The following is a 16,296-nucleotide window of genomic DNA, read 5'->3' as shown; positions in this document are numbered from 1 at the left end:
TTGGCCAATATCTACCTCTATGCCAGGCACATGCTCAAGCTGTGCACCCCAGGCACGAAGGTGGCAAACCTACCAACACTCTAGATTGCACATATGGCATCTCAGAGCTTTATATACACAGTCCTCCTTCCAACATTCGGCACACATTACTGTAAATATAAATCCCATTGGAAAATTGGGGTGGCACTTAATTTTTTCAGAGGTTGGGGTAGTTGCTATTTAAAAGGTTGAGGAACACTGAGGTTGAGGTCTCTTAACAAGTAAACCAGAATGCTGGAAGCCTACCACCATCCTGATTTACGGTCAGCCACAGACCAAAAAAGAACATGCCAGAGACTTAAATAGCCCCTCCCAGTCTTTGCTGTTGTCCTTTATGTCTGGAGCGCCCTTCCCTGAACACTTTCATCTCTCACTTCCACCTCAGATTCCACATTTTCTGCAAGGGCTTTGACCTGGCTCTCCGTCCTCATCTCCAACCAATCATGTTTGCTCAGACTCACCTCTTGGTTTGCTTTTGCTGCTCCCACTTACTTGCTCTCCACTCTAGTCTCCCCACTGTCCATATGAACAGGCCCTATCTAGTCCAGTGTCCTGTTTCCTACAGTGGCCACTGGATGCCTCCGGGCAGCCTCACAGTCAAGAGAGGGCATGCCCTCTCTCTTGTTGTTGCTTCCCTGCAACTGGGATTCAGAGGTATCCTGCCTCTGAGCCTGGAGGCAGCCTACAGCCATCCAGACTTACAGTAGTAGCCACTGATATAACTATTCTCCATGAATTTGTCTCTTGCCAGCTTGAAGCCATCCAAGGTGGTGGCCATCACTACATCCTGTGATAAAGAATTCCAGAGATTAAGTAATCCAAACAAATTACAAAATCCCTGAAGCAGAGGCCTTTTTTTTTTTGCTTGCTTGCTTTTGCTACTCTGTGAAATGTAATGTACATTGATAGTGCTATATAATTAGGTATAAAGATGCACCATGCCAAGAATACCTACCAGGAAAAATACTGAATTTCATAAACTAAACACAGGCATGTAATGTTTTTTAAAAAACTAAAACATCTGAATAAGATGACGTTGCAGCAAAAAGTGGCAACACAGTGCTCATAAAGAAAAATATACAACCCGTAAATCTAGGCATTCCTTTTAAGGTTAAAGCCAACATGACTGAAAATTACAATGGTTTAATAATTGCAAATATTAGTTAATTCATCTTGCAGAATCAGGTAGTGCTTTACTTTAGGAAAGATAAACTTTGCAACCAGTGTTCCCTCTAATCTTTTTCACCTGTGTGCAGAGTGAGTTTTGTTCTGGGCAGCAGTATCAAGGCAGTATGCGCATACACATATTCAGTGTGGGACCTTCCTGATTCAATCTGAGCGGGATCTAAAATAAACTGAGCGGACATAAAAGACTTGTGCACGCCTGCACATGTGCTTGCCTTAGAGCGAATACAGCAACTCTCAGTACAAACAAGGGCAAAGCCACAGGGTGAGCTATGTGGAATGTGCCTCCATGGAAGCAGCTTCCTTTAGTCACAGAATGTGGATGGCTATGCAGATGAGCAGCCGCCATTTAGCCCAGGGGCTCCCAAACGGGTCCCCAGGCGCTCAACTACAAGCCCCATCATCTCCAGCCACAGTGGCCTCTGGCCACTTTGGTGGGGCTTGTAGTTTGAGAACACCTGGGGAGCCAAGATGTCTGGGGACCCTGGATTAAACCTTCCCTATAGTGACTGGATGAGCAGGGTAAGAGTACTTGACTGGGAGTGAGGAAACAGTGGGCAGAAGGGGGAAACCACCTTCCTCTCACTTCTCTGCTGGAAACTACCCTCTTTTACTCTCCCCTCCCTTACTTCTCTTTGCCTTAAAGTGGCCACTAACTTCCCCACACAAACATGCACTTCTGGTCCAGCCTGGCCAGTCACGTTCTTTTGTCCTGTTTGTCAGCCTCCACCCCCACTTGGTGGTGGATTAAACTACGTTTGTTCTCATTTACTTTCCTTCTTTTGAAAAGAAAACCACTGTTTGCCAGAGAGTTCAAGAAGCAGTTTAGGACTCTCTGAAGAGTACCAAGGGAGGGTCCATAACCACATACGGAAGGACATGGGGATGAACAGCTCTGCTGAGTGTCAACTACTGCACCCTGATCATTAGCACACACACATATATCCTCACTGTTCAATAAGCTTCTAGCAGAATCTACCATCAGATTTCCCCCAACATAGTTTCTCTCTGCAACAGTAACTGCTACACATTTTTTTAACAATGTGTGATCCTTTTGACTGCTCAATATATTAAGATTGTCTGTGTTCCAGAGAAAAATGAAGCAGAGACCCCCCTACACAGTGAGGCTTTTGTTCCAATTCTTTAAATTGGGTGCCTGAATTCATATAACAGTATTGCAAAGCACCTTTAAAACTTGCAAGAGTTTAAACAGCAGATTGTGATGCAAAGGGTGCATGGAACAGTTTTGTAAAGAAAGAGACGAACCCTGCTGCATGTATAAAGAACACTTGACATGCATGTAAAGACAAAATGCTGGGTTGTGCTCATGCACCACATTTTACAGCTCTGGAGATTTCCAGGCAAACAGGAGTCGTCCACTGGTAAAGCCTAACTACTTACGGCAAGTAACCAGGAGACTTCAAGCGTCTTTTCCATCAACCCCTCCCCACCGCCCCCAGCATTCTATTTCTTTTCAACCCACCCGTTGACTGTGAATAATGTTTTTATGTTCCCGCGCCACACGCGTGGCCCATTTTCGGGCTTCCTTGTTCAGACTGTGTTCTTCTGTTGTCCCGGTCTCAGATTCCAGTTGTCGACTCTGAAACACACACACACACACACAAAAAGCAGCAAGTGAATAGGTGGACTTCTTGGACCCGATTCCTCCACCCATGAAATCCTTCTTAGTCTGTTCACAAGTTTTATTTAGCTCACATACAGAAGACACTTGAAAAAGGGCTTTTCCTGGTTTCTTGTTATATGAAACCAGACATGGAAAGGCAATTTTATACCCAGAAAAAGCCCTGCTTGTCTGTGAGCTGTCATAGGAAGGGGCGGGGGGAGATCTGAGAGCAGGGCAATTTTCTCTTTACTGCTTTTCAAAGCAAGACAGCTTTTAAAATAGGTGTCTATATACTTGAAGATGGAGTCTCTTTAATATAAGATTCCTATAGTAGCAGAACTGAAATAAGGTGCCTCAGGCCATTTGGGGGCAGTACTATTATTTTGTCAAATTTAAATTTTATTTTGCATTGCATTTTCCAAAAGATCTTTGTTTTATAAGCAACTAGACTGGTGCACCTAACCAACCCCCCCCCCAAATAATAAATGATTCAGCAGAGATCTTAAATAGCTACCAAACTAGCCCATGCATTTATCCAAAACAAAAACAAGGCATGAGGCTCCCTACACAGCTCCGATCAGTATCAGCAACTGACAAGCACATGCAATTGTCTATTTGCATTTCTCTCACTGCAGGATGATTCTCACACTATGAAGCTCATCACAGGAATTCAACCATGGGAATGCCCTTGTGATGGGAAAATCAAATGAGCATAAATGCCTGGAGCAGGGATGTTTGGGCTGATTTTTATGACAAACGAGTATGCTGTCAACTGCAGGCTATTGTATGTGAGAAAACGAAAAAACTTCATTGGGAAATCACCACACGAAGGAAAGGTAGTCTAGGTAGAAGAGCTGAGTTATTGCAATGGTACAATCTTGCAGGCAAGGCAAGTAAAGAGACAAGTCCTCCCTGTTGTAATGGTTGTTTTCTCATCCTCTTCTCAGAAGCATCAGATTATCTTGTGCAGTTATGCAACAGCGTGCTTTAGAACAAATGGATATCGTCTCCATCATCTCTTTCCTGAAAGTAGTGCATGTCCTTTATTTCCAACACAGAACTAGAAGAGACCATAAAGGCTACATCTGCTCGTGATGGTGGCTCAATCTAGTTTCTTTTTTAAAAATGACAGAAAGTTACCCAACTCTTCCTTAATCATTTTTCTCACTATCCATCTCAATACTTGAAGGAGACACTGAGAGCGGAGCAAAGCTGGGGGCAGACCAGAAGGCAACTAGAAGGAGATGCTGAGAGGTACGAATTTATTCTATCTAGCTTCCCTACCCTTCCTCCCTTCTGGGCTGGGAGAACAGTCTGAGCTGTGGCTGTGGTCTCTCCCTGCCTCCCTCCTGGCTGCTTGTCTGTTAAGAACACAACGGCAGCCCTGCCGGATCAGGCTCATTTAAGAGAGGAGAGCTGGTCTTGTGGTAGCAAGCATGACTTGTCCCTTAGCTAAGCTGTATCCACCCTGGTTGCATTTGAATGGGAGACCACATGTGAGCACTGTAAGATAATCCCCTCAGGGGATGGAGCTGCTCTGAGAAGAGCAGAAGGTTTCAAGTTCCCTCCCTGGCAGCATCTCCAAGATAAGGCTGAGAGAGATTCCTGCCTGCAACCTTGGAGAAGCCGCTGTCAGTCTGTGTAGACAATACTGAGCTAGATGGACCAAGGGTCTGACTCAGTATACGGCAGCTTCCTATGTTCTTAGCCCAGCATTCTGTTTCCCACAGTGGTCCACCAGATGCCTCTGGGAAACCCACAGACAAGAGCTAAGGGCATGCCCTTTCTTCTGCTTTGGTGGTGAGACTGAGGGCTGGGGCAAGACTTCCGACAGTGGTGTATTGTTGCCTTATTATTGGTTGTGTTTGGTATAGGTATGTGTCTTTGGTTGACCAGAGATGGGGGGGCGACTCTGGGGTGGCCATTCCAGTAGTAGTGGGGAAGTGACAAAGACATGGTGTTAGTAAGTCAGCAGGCTATTACAGGGGAAGGGGAAATCAGCGGTTTCCCCTTCTAGCTGGCCTATCAGCTCTTTGACCTTGGGGAGCACTGCCAATCACTCACAGAGCATTACCTTGATACTTTGTAATGCCAGGTCAGTCCAAAAAACAAACCCAGAGATCAACCATGATTTGATTTTGGATGAAGGAGCTGACCTGCTATGCATTACGGAGACCTGGTTGGGGGAGGCAAGTGGTCTGGTCCCATCTTCTCCCAGTAGGATATTCTGTGGTGGAGCAAGTGAGTGGGTGAGGAAGTGGTATGGCTGTGGTTTACAAGAACATTGTCTCCCTTACCATGAGCGCTGTAAGGCAACTGGGCCATATAGAGTGTCTGTACCAATGCCTAGGGACCAAGAATAGACTGGAACTACTGTTGGTGTACAGATCACCCTGTTGTTCAGGCATTGGAGTTGCCCAGACTGTTGGTGGTGAGGAACTTCAGTGTTCACTATGGGACTGGGTTGTCAGGAGCGGCTCAGGTTCAGAGAGACAATGACAACTATGGTCTATAGTCTTTGGACCAACGGATGTTGGTGGTCACATGCCCAATTTGGTCTTTTACTCTGATCAGGGTGGTGTTCCATGGCTGGGGACTCCTGTTATTTCCCCACTATCATAGACAGACCATCATCTGGTTAAGGCAGGACTTGCAATCACAACCCACCTCTGCAGGGATGAAGGGCCCACTAGGTTGGTCTACCCAAGGAGATTATTGGAGCCAATAGGATTCCAAGGAGCCTTGGAAGGGTTTTGAGTTGGCTCTGCCAATGATTCTGTTGATGCTCTGGCGCGAACTTGGAATAACGAACTCAACAGAGCAGTAGACACAATTATTCCTAAGCATCTTCTCTGACCTGCTTCAAAATTAGCTCTGCAGTATTCAGAAGAATTAGGGAGCTGAAGCAGTGAGGTAGATGACTAGAGTACGAATGGAGAAAGACTCAACTCTAATCTGATAGGTTATAAGATAGAGCACATCTGAAGATCTATGCTCTGGCAATACGTGTGGCAAAGCAGCAATTCTTTTCTGCCCTCATTGCATCCACAATTTCATGTCCAGCAGAGCTGTCTAGGGTTGTGAGAGCCCCCCCCCCCGCCCCTGAATCCAAACATGGAGCCATCAGTTACCTGCTGTGACGCTTTTAATTATTTTTTCATGGACAAAATCTCTTATGTTCGGGCTGAACTGGAATCTCCAATTAGGGCAGAGTCTGTTTTGGTGGTATCCAACAACCTCTCTTATGTGGTCAGACTGGATCACTTTCAGTTTGCGATTCCTGAGGATGTGGACAAGCTGTTTCGGGCTGTGCATCCTACCACCTGCTCCCTTGACCCTTGCCCAACTTGGCTTATTTTATCTAACAATCAGATTATCGGAGAGGGTCTAGTAAGCATAATAAATGCTTCTCTGAGGGAGGGTAGGATGCCTCTTTGTCTTAAGGAGGCTATCATTAGACCGTACTTGAATAAACCTACATTAGACCCATTGGACTACATTGGACCTAACATTGGAGTTAGACAACTATATAGGCCTATCTCTAATCTCCCATGGCTGGACAAGGTGATTGAGAGGGTGGTGGTCTCTCGGCTCTAGACAGTCCTGGAGGAAACAGATTATCTAGACCTATTTCAAACTGGCTTTTGAGCTGGCTATGGGGTGGAGACTGCCTTGGTCGGCCTGATGGATGATCTTTAATTAGTTATTGACAGAGGGAGTGTGACTCTGCTGATCCTTTTGGATCTTTCTGCGGCTTTTGATACCATCGACCATGGTATCCTTCTGGGACACCTGAGGGCAGTGTGATTCAGCGGCACTGTTTTACAGCAGTTCCATTCCTACCTCTTAGATTCCAGATGGTGCCACTTAGAGACTGTTGCTCTGCAAAGTGACTTTATGGAGTTCCACAAGGCTCCATACTGTCTTTAACATCTACATGAAACCACTGGGAGAGATCATCAGTAGATTTGGTGCAGGGTGTTATCAATATGCTGATGATGCCCAAATCTATTTCTCTGTGTCAGCTTCATCTGGAAATAGCATAACTTCTCTAAATGCCTGCCTGGAGGCAATAATGGCTGGATGAAGGATAACAAACTGAAGTTGAATCCAAATAAGATGGAGGTACTGATGGGAGGTGTGTGTGTTAAGACCTGAGAAATGGTTTATAACTCCTTGGTCTGGATGGGGTTACACTTCCCAGAAAGATCAGGTACATAGCTTGGGATTCCAAACTCTCTCTGGTTTCTCAGGTAGAGGCCGTGGCCAGGAGCGCTTTTCCCCAGCTTCGGCCAATATGTCAGCTATGCCCAATTTCTGAAGGTAAATGCCTTTAAAGCAGTAGTAAATATGCTGGTAACCTCCAGGTTTGACTAATGCACTCTATATGGGGCTGCCTTTGTACATAGTCCAGAAACTACAATCAGTACAGAAAGTGACAGCCAGGTTGGTCTCTGGGACAACCTGAAGCGATCATAACACACTGATTTTTAAAGAACTGCACAAGCTGCTGAGCAAATACACAGTGCTGGTTATTACCTATAAAGCCCTGAGCGGCTTTGTTCCAAGGTACTTAAGAGAGCACCTTCTTTGTCATGAACCCTGCCGCCGTTGAAGATAATCTGGGGAGGTTGGTTACGGTTGCTGCTGCCTTTTCTGATAGCGACTCAGGGCCGGGCCTTCTCTGTGGCTGCCCCAGGGCTTTGGAAGGCACTCCCTGTTAGAATAAGAGCTTCTCCATCTTTATTATTATTATTTATATATTTCATTCTCTTGGGACATGCGTGCCCAGGATTTGGCGGTGGAACTCTTGCGACACGCTGCGAGAATTCTGAAGTGAGGAGGTCTGAGGAGGAGAGGGGGAAGAAAGTGCTGGCAGTGGCCGGCCGGCGGGCGAGGAGGGGGGAGAGAAAAGCAGCAGCGGGTGGGTGGGGGGAGAAAAAAGCCGTGGTGGCGGCAGGCGGAAGAAAAAACGGTGGCAGTGGGGCCCTTCTTGGCTGTGTGGGGGGAGGAATGGGAGAGAAGGAGGGCTAGAGATTGCAGGCCGGAGGGAAGGGGAAGAGAGGAGAGACCGGGGAAGGAGGAAGAGGGAGGGGGAAACAGCCGGAACCAACGCGCCGCACAGATGCTCTGTGCAGGGTTGGCTAGTTATTATTAAATTTATATCCCGCTCTTCCTCCAAGGAGCTCAGAGCGGTGTATGACATACTCAAGTTTCTCTTTCACAACAGCCCTGTGAAGTAGGCTAGGCTGAGAGAGAAGTGACTGGCCCAGAGTCACCCAGCTAGTTTCATGGCTGAATGGGGATTTGAACTCGGGTCTCCCTGGTCTAAGTCCAGCACTCTAGCAGCTACACCACATTGGCTCTCTTTGATTGCTGTAAAAAAGACCCTTAAGAAACACCTATTTCTCAGGCTTTTAATTAAAAATAATTTTAATCTGTTTAATTGTTTTATTCTGTGAAATTGTTTAATGGTTTTTATTCTGTCAAAGTGTTTTATTTTATTTTATTTTTATATTGTAATTTGGATTATGTACACCACCTAGAGATATTTATTAGATAGATACCTGTTCCCACTTTGCTTTACAACCATCACTGTTAAGGAAAATTCCTATTCAACCCAGATTCTCTCTTTCCCCAAATCTGGGAATGAAGAGATGGGATTCATACACATGCCTGATTGAACAATAGCTAATAAAGGCTTCAAAATGTTAGTGTGGGGAATGTGTTAATGGCATGTTCTACAACTGTACCTTAATATCAGAAAAGGGGCTTTCACTCCACTGCTATCAGATTTTGCTTGAGCATCTCATTCCAAACCACTGCTTATATTCCTTGTAGTGAACAAGGAACATTGCTAGGATAAGTACGATGGGGCTGACATGTGCTAGTATGGCACCCTTGACAGTGCTCTCGGCTTCCTTGTTTTCTAGGAACATTTCTCTCTCAGAAGAAATGTGCTGTTAAACACAGGGCACATGGCTTGTTCTGCTATGGTCTCTTAAGACACAAGAATTCCAACCGTTCTTGAAAACTCCTCCCTTTTGTGTGGGCTATAAGTTCGACTCTAGCCCTACTTACTAGATTCCAACAGGGATGCATGTTTGCAGAGATGGTGCCAGTATTTATTGTTGGTTCTTGGTTCCAAGTAACTCTCCCCTGTCTTGGCCCGAAAGGGCAAATAAAGAGTTCAAAAAGCTAACCTAATTAAAGTCACTTTCTGCCTTAAGAGTCCCAGTGTAGGTTACAGTACACGCTCTATAGAGTGCATTTAAAAAGTCAGCCTTTGAAAGAGCATTCCCCTACATAAACAGCATAATGCCTTCACGTGCATATTCACTCGGCCACATGAACCCCGCCTGGAATGGGAACAAAAGTGGAGTAGAAGTATCAGAAATGAATGGGTGGAGCTCAGATATGATATACAGTGGAAACCTTCAGTCAGAAAGGCATAACCCTTAAGTGGAACTCTCAAACAGGGAAATGTAAAATGAACAGCGTAACATGAAAAGTTGTTCTAAGACTATAGATCCCTCCACAGATGTGGCCATTAACAGTGTCCCCAAGCATGGGGTGGGGAGGAAGGAAAGACATCAGAAACAAAAGGGAAGGAGATCTCAAGGTGAAGTTATGGTAATTTATTGCCCACTGCATTTTAAGCATTTTGCTCAGGGATGACCAATTTGTTTTTGTTTTTTAAAAGAGAGATAAGAACTGTCCTCAAAATGACTTGGCTCTGGACATGGTCCAGCTTGGCTGTTTGCAGAACCAAACACGTAAGCACCAATATGTTGATTCTCAAATTGATTTGCTCATAAGAATATAGGCTATAGCTTAGCTCTCAAACAGAAGATGAGATTGCAATTCTGTTCCTGGATTGCATTTCAGATGGTTGATGAGGGTTCACATGATGGAGTGCTCATCTGTCAATGATAATCCCTGCATACAGAGAAGCAGTCCTAGTATAGCCTCCACTTGGCCATGCCTTAAAAAAAAAACCAACCCAAAACATGCTGGGATTTTATTTAGATATGGAGGAGTGTTCCCTCATTCGAACCCCCACCAATGTTACAGGCTGAATTGGTAAAGCCTGAACATAGGCTTATCACCTCATCAGCTGTTTGTGAGAACTGGGCCATAGCCTGTATTTCTCGATTCGGTTCACTAGTATATTTATAGGTGCAGCAGCTGTCTTACAGAAAGGCAGAAAGATAGAGTGAATATGTATCCATGCAAAAATGCAGAATGCAACTTGCAAGGCTTGGGATGCAACCTTTAGCTTTTACTCATGAGAAAGCTCCGTTCATCCCCAATCTCCTCATCCGATAAGAGTTTAGAGTGTGAGGAACTGCTCACAGATTAGTGAGAGCACAACAAGTTGTAAACATCTTCAAAGGGAAAGACCAGCTGATCATGGCAAAATACAGAAAAATCCCAACAGAAACAAGCATTTACCACATGCTGACCACCGCACAAAGTAGAACAAAAAATCTCAGCCATCGTTTTGGACGGACATGATGAAAGCTTCTGTGCCATCTTGCCACTGCAAGACCTATGTTATGACCCAACTCCTGTTTGAGGGAAGGAATATGCATGATTTATTGTTCAGAGTGCTGCCTTTAAAAATAAGTGCAGCTGAATTTACTGCGCTGCATGTTTCCTCTCTCATTTTGAACCTGTTTTTTTGGCTTAGTTTTTGAGTTCTGGAACACACTACCTTTTTATTAAACTCCCCTAAAGCAGCAGCAGGATAATGTATTCTTCTGTTAGCAACGCACTCACTGAAAAGGCTGCACAGAGACTCCCAACAATTCCTTGTTCTGTGCAGACAAGCCAACTATCACAGCAGCTGCGTCAGAATCTCACACTTTGCACAAGCAACGTGCTGCTGCTTAAATAGGAGCAGAAGAAAGGTTCTTGTTAAAGCATTCCCAGTGCTGAGGCTGGGGGTGTGGTGGTGGTGTGTGTGTGTGGGAAGAAGCAGCATCTTTGAAAGAGTCTTGGCACATAAACTACAGACTCCTTGACTGTCCGAGGACGACTGCAAAAAACAAAACAAATAAAAAATAGAGTCTTTTTTGTAAATGAGGGTGTTCACAGCCCTGTAGGTTTCACAGAACAAAGTGACTCATGTCCTCATATAAATAGCCAGCTTTGTTAATGAGACTATTTTCATTCCTCATCTATTCACTACCTTCCCAAGAGTTCCATGAAACCCAAACTGAAGCGGGGATAGAAGAATGGTCCTAACTTCACAGTTACGTTTTTCCTTTTGCTGCAGTGTACTTCTTAAAGGCTTAAGACCAGCAGCCTCTATTTCAGTTCCAGGATCCATCTTTAGACCTAACCTGAAATATGGGACTTAAATTTATATGTTTACTGTATGATGTCTGTCTCCCCTTCTTTTTCCTACTACTTTTTTCCTTGCTTAAAAAAAAGAGAAAGATTAAACCTAACCAAGAAAATATTTGGCCTGGACACCTTGCATCAGGGTATAGGCCTCTTGCAGATCCTGATCCAACAGTTCAAAATCAAGGGTTTAAGGACAATGCTCTTCATTGCAAGGTCTGCACGCCAGTGGTAGCTCCCTTCCTAAGAAGGGTGCCTTCCTCATTGTCTATTAGGCCTATCCAAAGCTTTGGTCAATGCTGAATACTTCACACAGCCCTGCTGACACTCTGTGGAGGTGCACAGTTCTGTGCTTTGCGCCCATCGGTACTGGAGCCTCTTTAAGAGAAACTGAGCCCTCTTGAGCCCCAGCACCATATTGGGAGGCCCACACAAATTGCTGGGAGCTGTAGTCTTTCCTAGCACTTTCCCCATAAACCTCTATGGGGAAAGTGCTGGGAATGACTGCACCACTCAAGGCTCCGTGCATGATGGGGCTCCGTTTCTCTTAAAGCAAGTGCAGCACTGTATGGAGGTCTCATACTGTGGGTTTTGCACTGAAGGCTTTTTGCCAAAGTGGTCCCTGCTTGAAAAATAGTGACAATAATTGGCTTAAGGAAACCTTAACCCCCAATCAATGCCTATTCCCAAGCCATTTGGGAATGGCCATCTATGGTGGGGGCCTTCCCTCTACAGAAAGAGCACTTGTGAGTGCTCACCTCACAACTGCACTGCTTTAGCTCCCTCACCACCAACACACAAAAGACAGAGAGGTGTGGTCTCCACAACCTGTGGAGTCTGTAAGAGGCTATCTCACTCTGTTGTTACTGATAGATGTGCACCATGCATATATAAGTCAAAAGGCAGGGCACATGGCTCCTGTCCAAGCTCTAGACTCCTGCCCCAAAGGGGGAACTTCAGACATACAAAAGGAGAACTTTCAGTTGATGAATGCTTATCAGAAAATATGTAGGGCGGGGGGAATTCAAAACTCTGCACTCCCACCACAATCCCCATTTAGAAGAAGATTTCCGTTAAGGATCTAGTGAACTGAATTACTGTATTTTTACCCTTAACCACAACTTGTACCAGAGGAAGTTGCTAACGTTGAACCCTCCAAAACTTCTATTTACTTTACTTCTAGTAAAACACAGAACAGAACAAAAAGTTTGGGCACTGGCTAGCAGGGGGAATCCACATCTATTTGAGAGAACTTTAGATTCTACAATATGCACGCAGAAATAGAAACTGCCATAGTGGGATCCAAAGAGCTATTTAGGCATACATGAACATATGAAGCTGCTTCATACAGAGCCAGATAACTGTCTGGGTCAGTATCTGCTACAATGCCTGGCAGCAGTTCTCCAGGGTTTCGGGCAGGAGCCTTTCCCAGCTCTACTTGGAGATACTAGGGACCTTCTGCATGCAAAGCATGCTCTACCAAAGTGGCCCCTCCTGCAAAGAGCTTCGGCTTGCCCAGTAGCGTATTTGGCTGTGCTACTTTGGACAGCAGACTAAGGCCTCCTCCTGCAAGCTGCTTTTGATAGTCTTCTCATTTTCAAAAGTGGTGATGGAAATTGTGGGTGGATGCTATTGTTAAATATACCCAGAGGCAAGGCCTTTTTGGATGTGTTGAACTTGATATGCTATTCAGTTGATTCTGGCCTATCCAAGCAAGCGATGTTCACAAACCCACCCACCCCACAATTTGTTTCAAAATTTTTCACATTTCCCTTTTTTGAAAAAAACTTGAAATTGGAAAATGGAAACCACAACACCTGGAAGGACGAGGCCAGAGACTTACCAGCAAATCAACATGCTTGGTGATTGCCAGGAAGGGGAAAAAACCTTCAAATTAGCACCTATCTGGCCAGTCAGGGAAAACCACGACCAAGTGGAGCAGAATGATGGATATAATTTACAAGGGAGGGAAATATAGGAATATCCGTCTCCATAATACAATGATAGATTAAGTGCCGTCAAGTCGGTGTTGACTCTTAGCAACCACATAGATTACAACAGTGGAGGGATAATGAAGCAGGACATCACTGTTTCCTCTGCTTGCAAATCACATCATTGCCTTTGCATCCATTGGCCAGGAGAAACAATAAAAAATATATAATCCATTGTATCTGTGGTCTGAAGTGGCACTGCTTAGAATTCTCCCATCCAAGTCTATGATCTCATTCTGTGCCCTGGATAGAATGGCTCAAACAGATGTATCCTGAGCAAGTTTTATATTCCTTATTAGGCTAGCTGATACAGGGTTAAACCCCTACACCCCCAACAGAAGATAATCTAAATTGGCAAAAACAGGAAATAATTGCTTCAAAATTTTTGTTTCAGCTCTTTGGAACCATTATCTTGGCAACATACTTGGTTGTTTATAGCATTTTGTCACAGGATCATATGCTGCTTAAGGGAAGAGGCCTCCCTTTCCATCCAGGAAACAAAGAGCTGGCGAATTTCCTCTTATATTTGCCATGCTCTTGCAAATATGCTTATCTATGCATTAACAATAAAGTTCTCTCTTTGCTGCAGTTTTGGGGACTTCTGATTAAAAGAAGTTCACCTTGTTCCCTAGCAGGTTTTTGTTTTAATTATTAGGCTCTATATACCTACAAAGATTAGAACTGTTCGGACAATGGTTTTCCCTGTGACACTCTATGGATGCGAAAGCTGGACTTTGAAGAAGCAAGACAGAAAAAGTATTGACGCTTTTCAACTTTGGTGCTGGAGAAACCTTTGAGGATACCATGGACAGCCAGGAAAACAAACAAATGGATCATGGCACAAATCAATCCAGAATTTTCACTCGAGGCACAAATGACCAGGCTCAAACTAACATACTTATGCGAAGACCCAGCTCCCTTAAGAAGTCCATAATGCTGGGGAAAGTTGAAGGAAAGAGAAGAAGAGGACAACCAATAGCAAGGTGGATGGACTCGATTACGACAGCAATTAATGTACCACTGAGAGACCTTAAAGGCCAAGTGGAAGACAACTCATCCTGGCAAGAAACTATGTGTTAGTTAAGATTCGACACCGACTTGATGGCACTTAATCAATCAATATTAACATTTAGTCAATTGAAATTTGACTAAACATTTCCTCTCTCCCTATTTCTACAGTATGAGGATTGTGTCAACCCCTATAAGTTTCTGCACTAGTTTCCTTTGGCTTTCTCCACTGGATCAAAGTCAGAGCTGATCTGAAACTCTTCTCTCATTTTCTCCACCAAGTTCTCAGCAAGCGAAAATATAGTAGCAATTCCGGCAAATGTTTAGGAGAGGACCCTAAACAGTGCTGGGGAGAAGACAGCGGTCATGGTGCATGTCGGCACCAACAATGTGGGGAAATGTAGTCAGGGGGTGCTGGAAGCCAAATTTGGGCTTACAGGTAGGGTATTCAAGTCCAGGACCCCCAAGGTAGCATTCTCAGAAATGCTACCTGTTCCACGCGCAGGTACAGCAAGACAGGCAGAGCTGAGGGGTTTCAATGCATGGATTGGTGCTGGGAGGAGGGATTTAGAGTTGTTAGGCACTGGGATACATTTTGGGGCAAGCAAGGCCTGTACAAAAGGGACGGGCTGCACTTGAACCAAGACGGAACCAGACTGCTGGCGCTTAAAATCAAAAAGGTTGCAGAGCAGCTTTTAAAATGATGCCGACAGGGGAATAGCTGACAGGAGCTGGACAGTATCCGGTTTGGCAGATGCCATCCTGTAAGATGCGAGGGTATAAAAAATGGATAAAACAGAAGGAGACAGAGCAGAATCAAATAAAGAGCAGACAGAATGCTGTGCCAGCTGCTCAAAGAGTCCAAAGAAAGACAGGCCTTCTCCATTGCTGCCCCGAGGCTTTGGAACACACTTCCTGCTGAAATAAGAGCCTCCCCATCTCTTACAACTTTTAAAAAGGCAGTTGAGATGCATTTGTTCACTCAGGTTTTTATTAAATATTATTTTAATTGTGTTTTAATGTTTTAAATTTTAATTGTTGAAATGTGTTAATCTTTTTATTGGTTGTTTTTATTGTCTTGTAAGCCACCCAGAGAACTTGCATTCTGGGCAGTATAAAAATGTGTTGAATGAATGAATGAATGAATGAATAAAGATAGCATACACCAGCTAAGAGATTCAGCATATAGATGCTTATATGCCAATGCCAGAAGCCTCTGAGCCAAGATAGGTGAGCTGGAGTGCTTGGTTGCTAACACATACATATATATAGTGGGCATAGCAGAAACATGGTGGAACAGTGAGAAACAGTGGGACACTGTTATCCCTGGATACAAACTCTATAAAAAGGACAGGGAGGGGCGCCTTGGAGGTAGAGTAGCACTGTATATTAAAGAACGAATAGAATCTAACAAAACAGAAACCCTAGGTGGACTGGAGTCCTCTACAGAAACCCTGTGGGTGACAATACAAGACCTGAAAGGAATCGTGCTACTGGGGACATGCTATCGCCCTCCGGATCAAAACACTGACAGTGACTGGGAGTTGCAGCAGGAAATCAGGGAGGCGTCAAGGAGAGGCAGGGCTGTAATAATGGGTGACTTTAATTACCTATACATAGACTGGGTAAATTCACAATCAGGTCATGACAAAGAGGTCAGATTTCTAGATATGCTGAATAACTGTGTCCTAGAACAGTTGGTCTTGGGACCAACCAGAGAGAAGGCAACCTTGGACTTAATTCTGAGTGGCACCCAGGACCTGGTGATTGATGTCAGTGTCATCAACCCTTTAGGGAACAGTGACCATAGTGCGATCAAATTCAGCATACATGTGGGGAGAGAATCACCAAGGAAGTCTAACACAGACACTTTGAATTTCTGAAGAGGAAACTTCTCCAAAATGAGGAGAAAGGTGAAAAGAAAACTGAAAGGGAAAATCAGGAGAGTCACTTCGCTCCAGAATGCATGGAGTTTACTCAAAACCACAATACTAGAAACCCAGTTAGATTGTATACCCAAAAGGAGGAAAGGTACCACTAAGCCCAGGAGGGTGCCAGTATGGCTAACAGGTACCATCAAGGAAGCCATAAAAGGGAAGA

General features: G+C 44.5%; 1 protein-coding gene across 3 annotated transcripts in view; it reads right to left on the bottom strand.

The window, feature by feature from the left end:
• FCHSD2 (FCH and double SH3 domains 2) overlaps positions 1 to 16,296 on the bottom strand; it is a 237,891-nt gene that overhangs the window by 46,157 nt on the left and 175,438 nt on the right. For all 3 annotated transcript variants that reach the window (XM_053308747.1, XM_053308748.1, XM_053308749.1), the window contains exon 11: positions 2,708 to 2,824. In XM_053308747.1, coding sequence (XP_053164722.1) covers positions 2,708 to 2,824 — 117 coding nt within the window. The remainder of the gene's footprint in view (positions 1 to 2,707; positions 2,825 to 16,296) is intronic.

The sequence above is a fragment of the Hemicordylus capensis genome, chromosome 3 (assembly GCF_027244095.1).
Source record: "Hemicordylus capensis ecotype Gifberg chromosome 3, rHemCap1.1.pri, whole genome shotgun sequence".
Classification (NCBI taxonomy): Eukaryota; Metazoa; Chordata; class Lepidosauria; order Squamata; family Cordylidae; genus Hemicordylus; species Hemicordylus capensis.
This window is presented reverse-complemented; position numbering and strand designations above follow the sequence as displayed.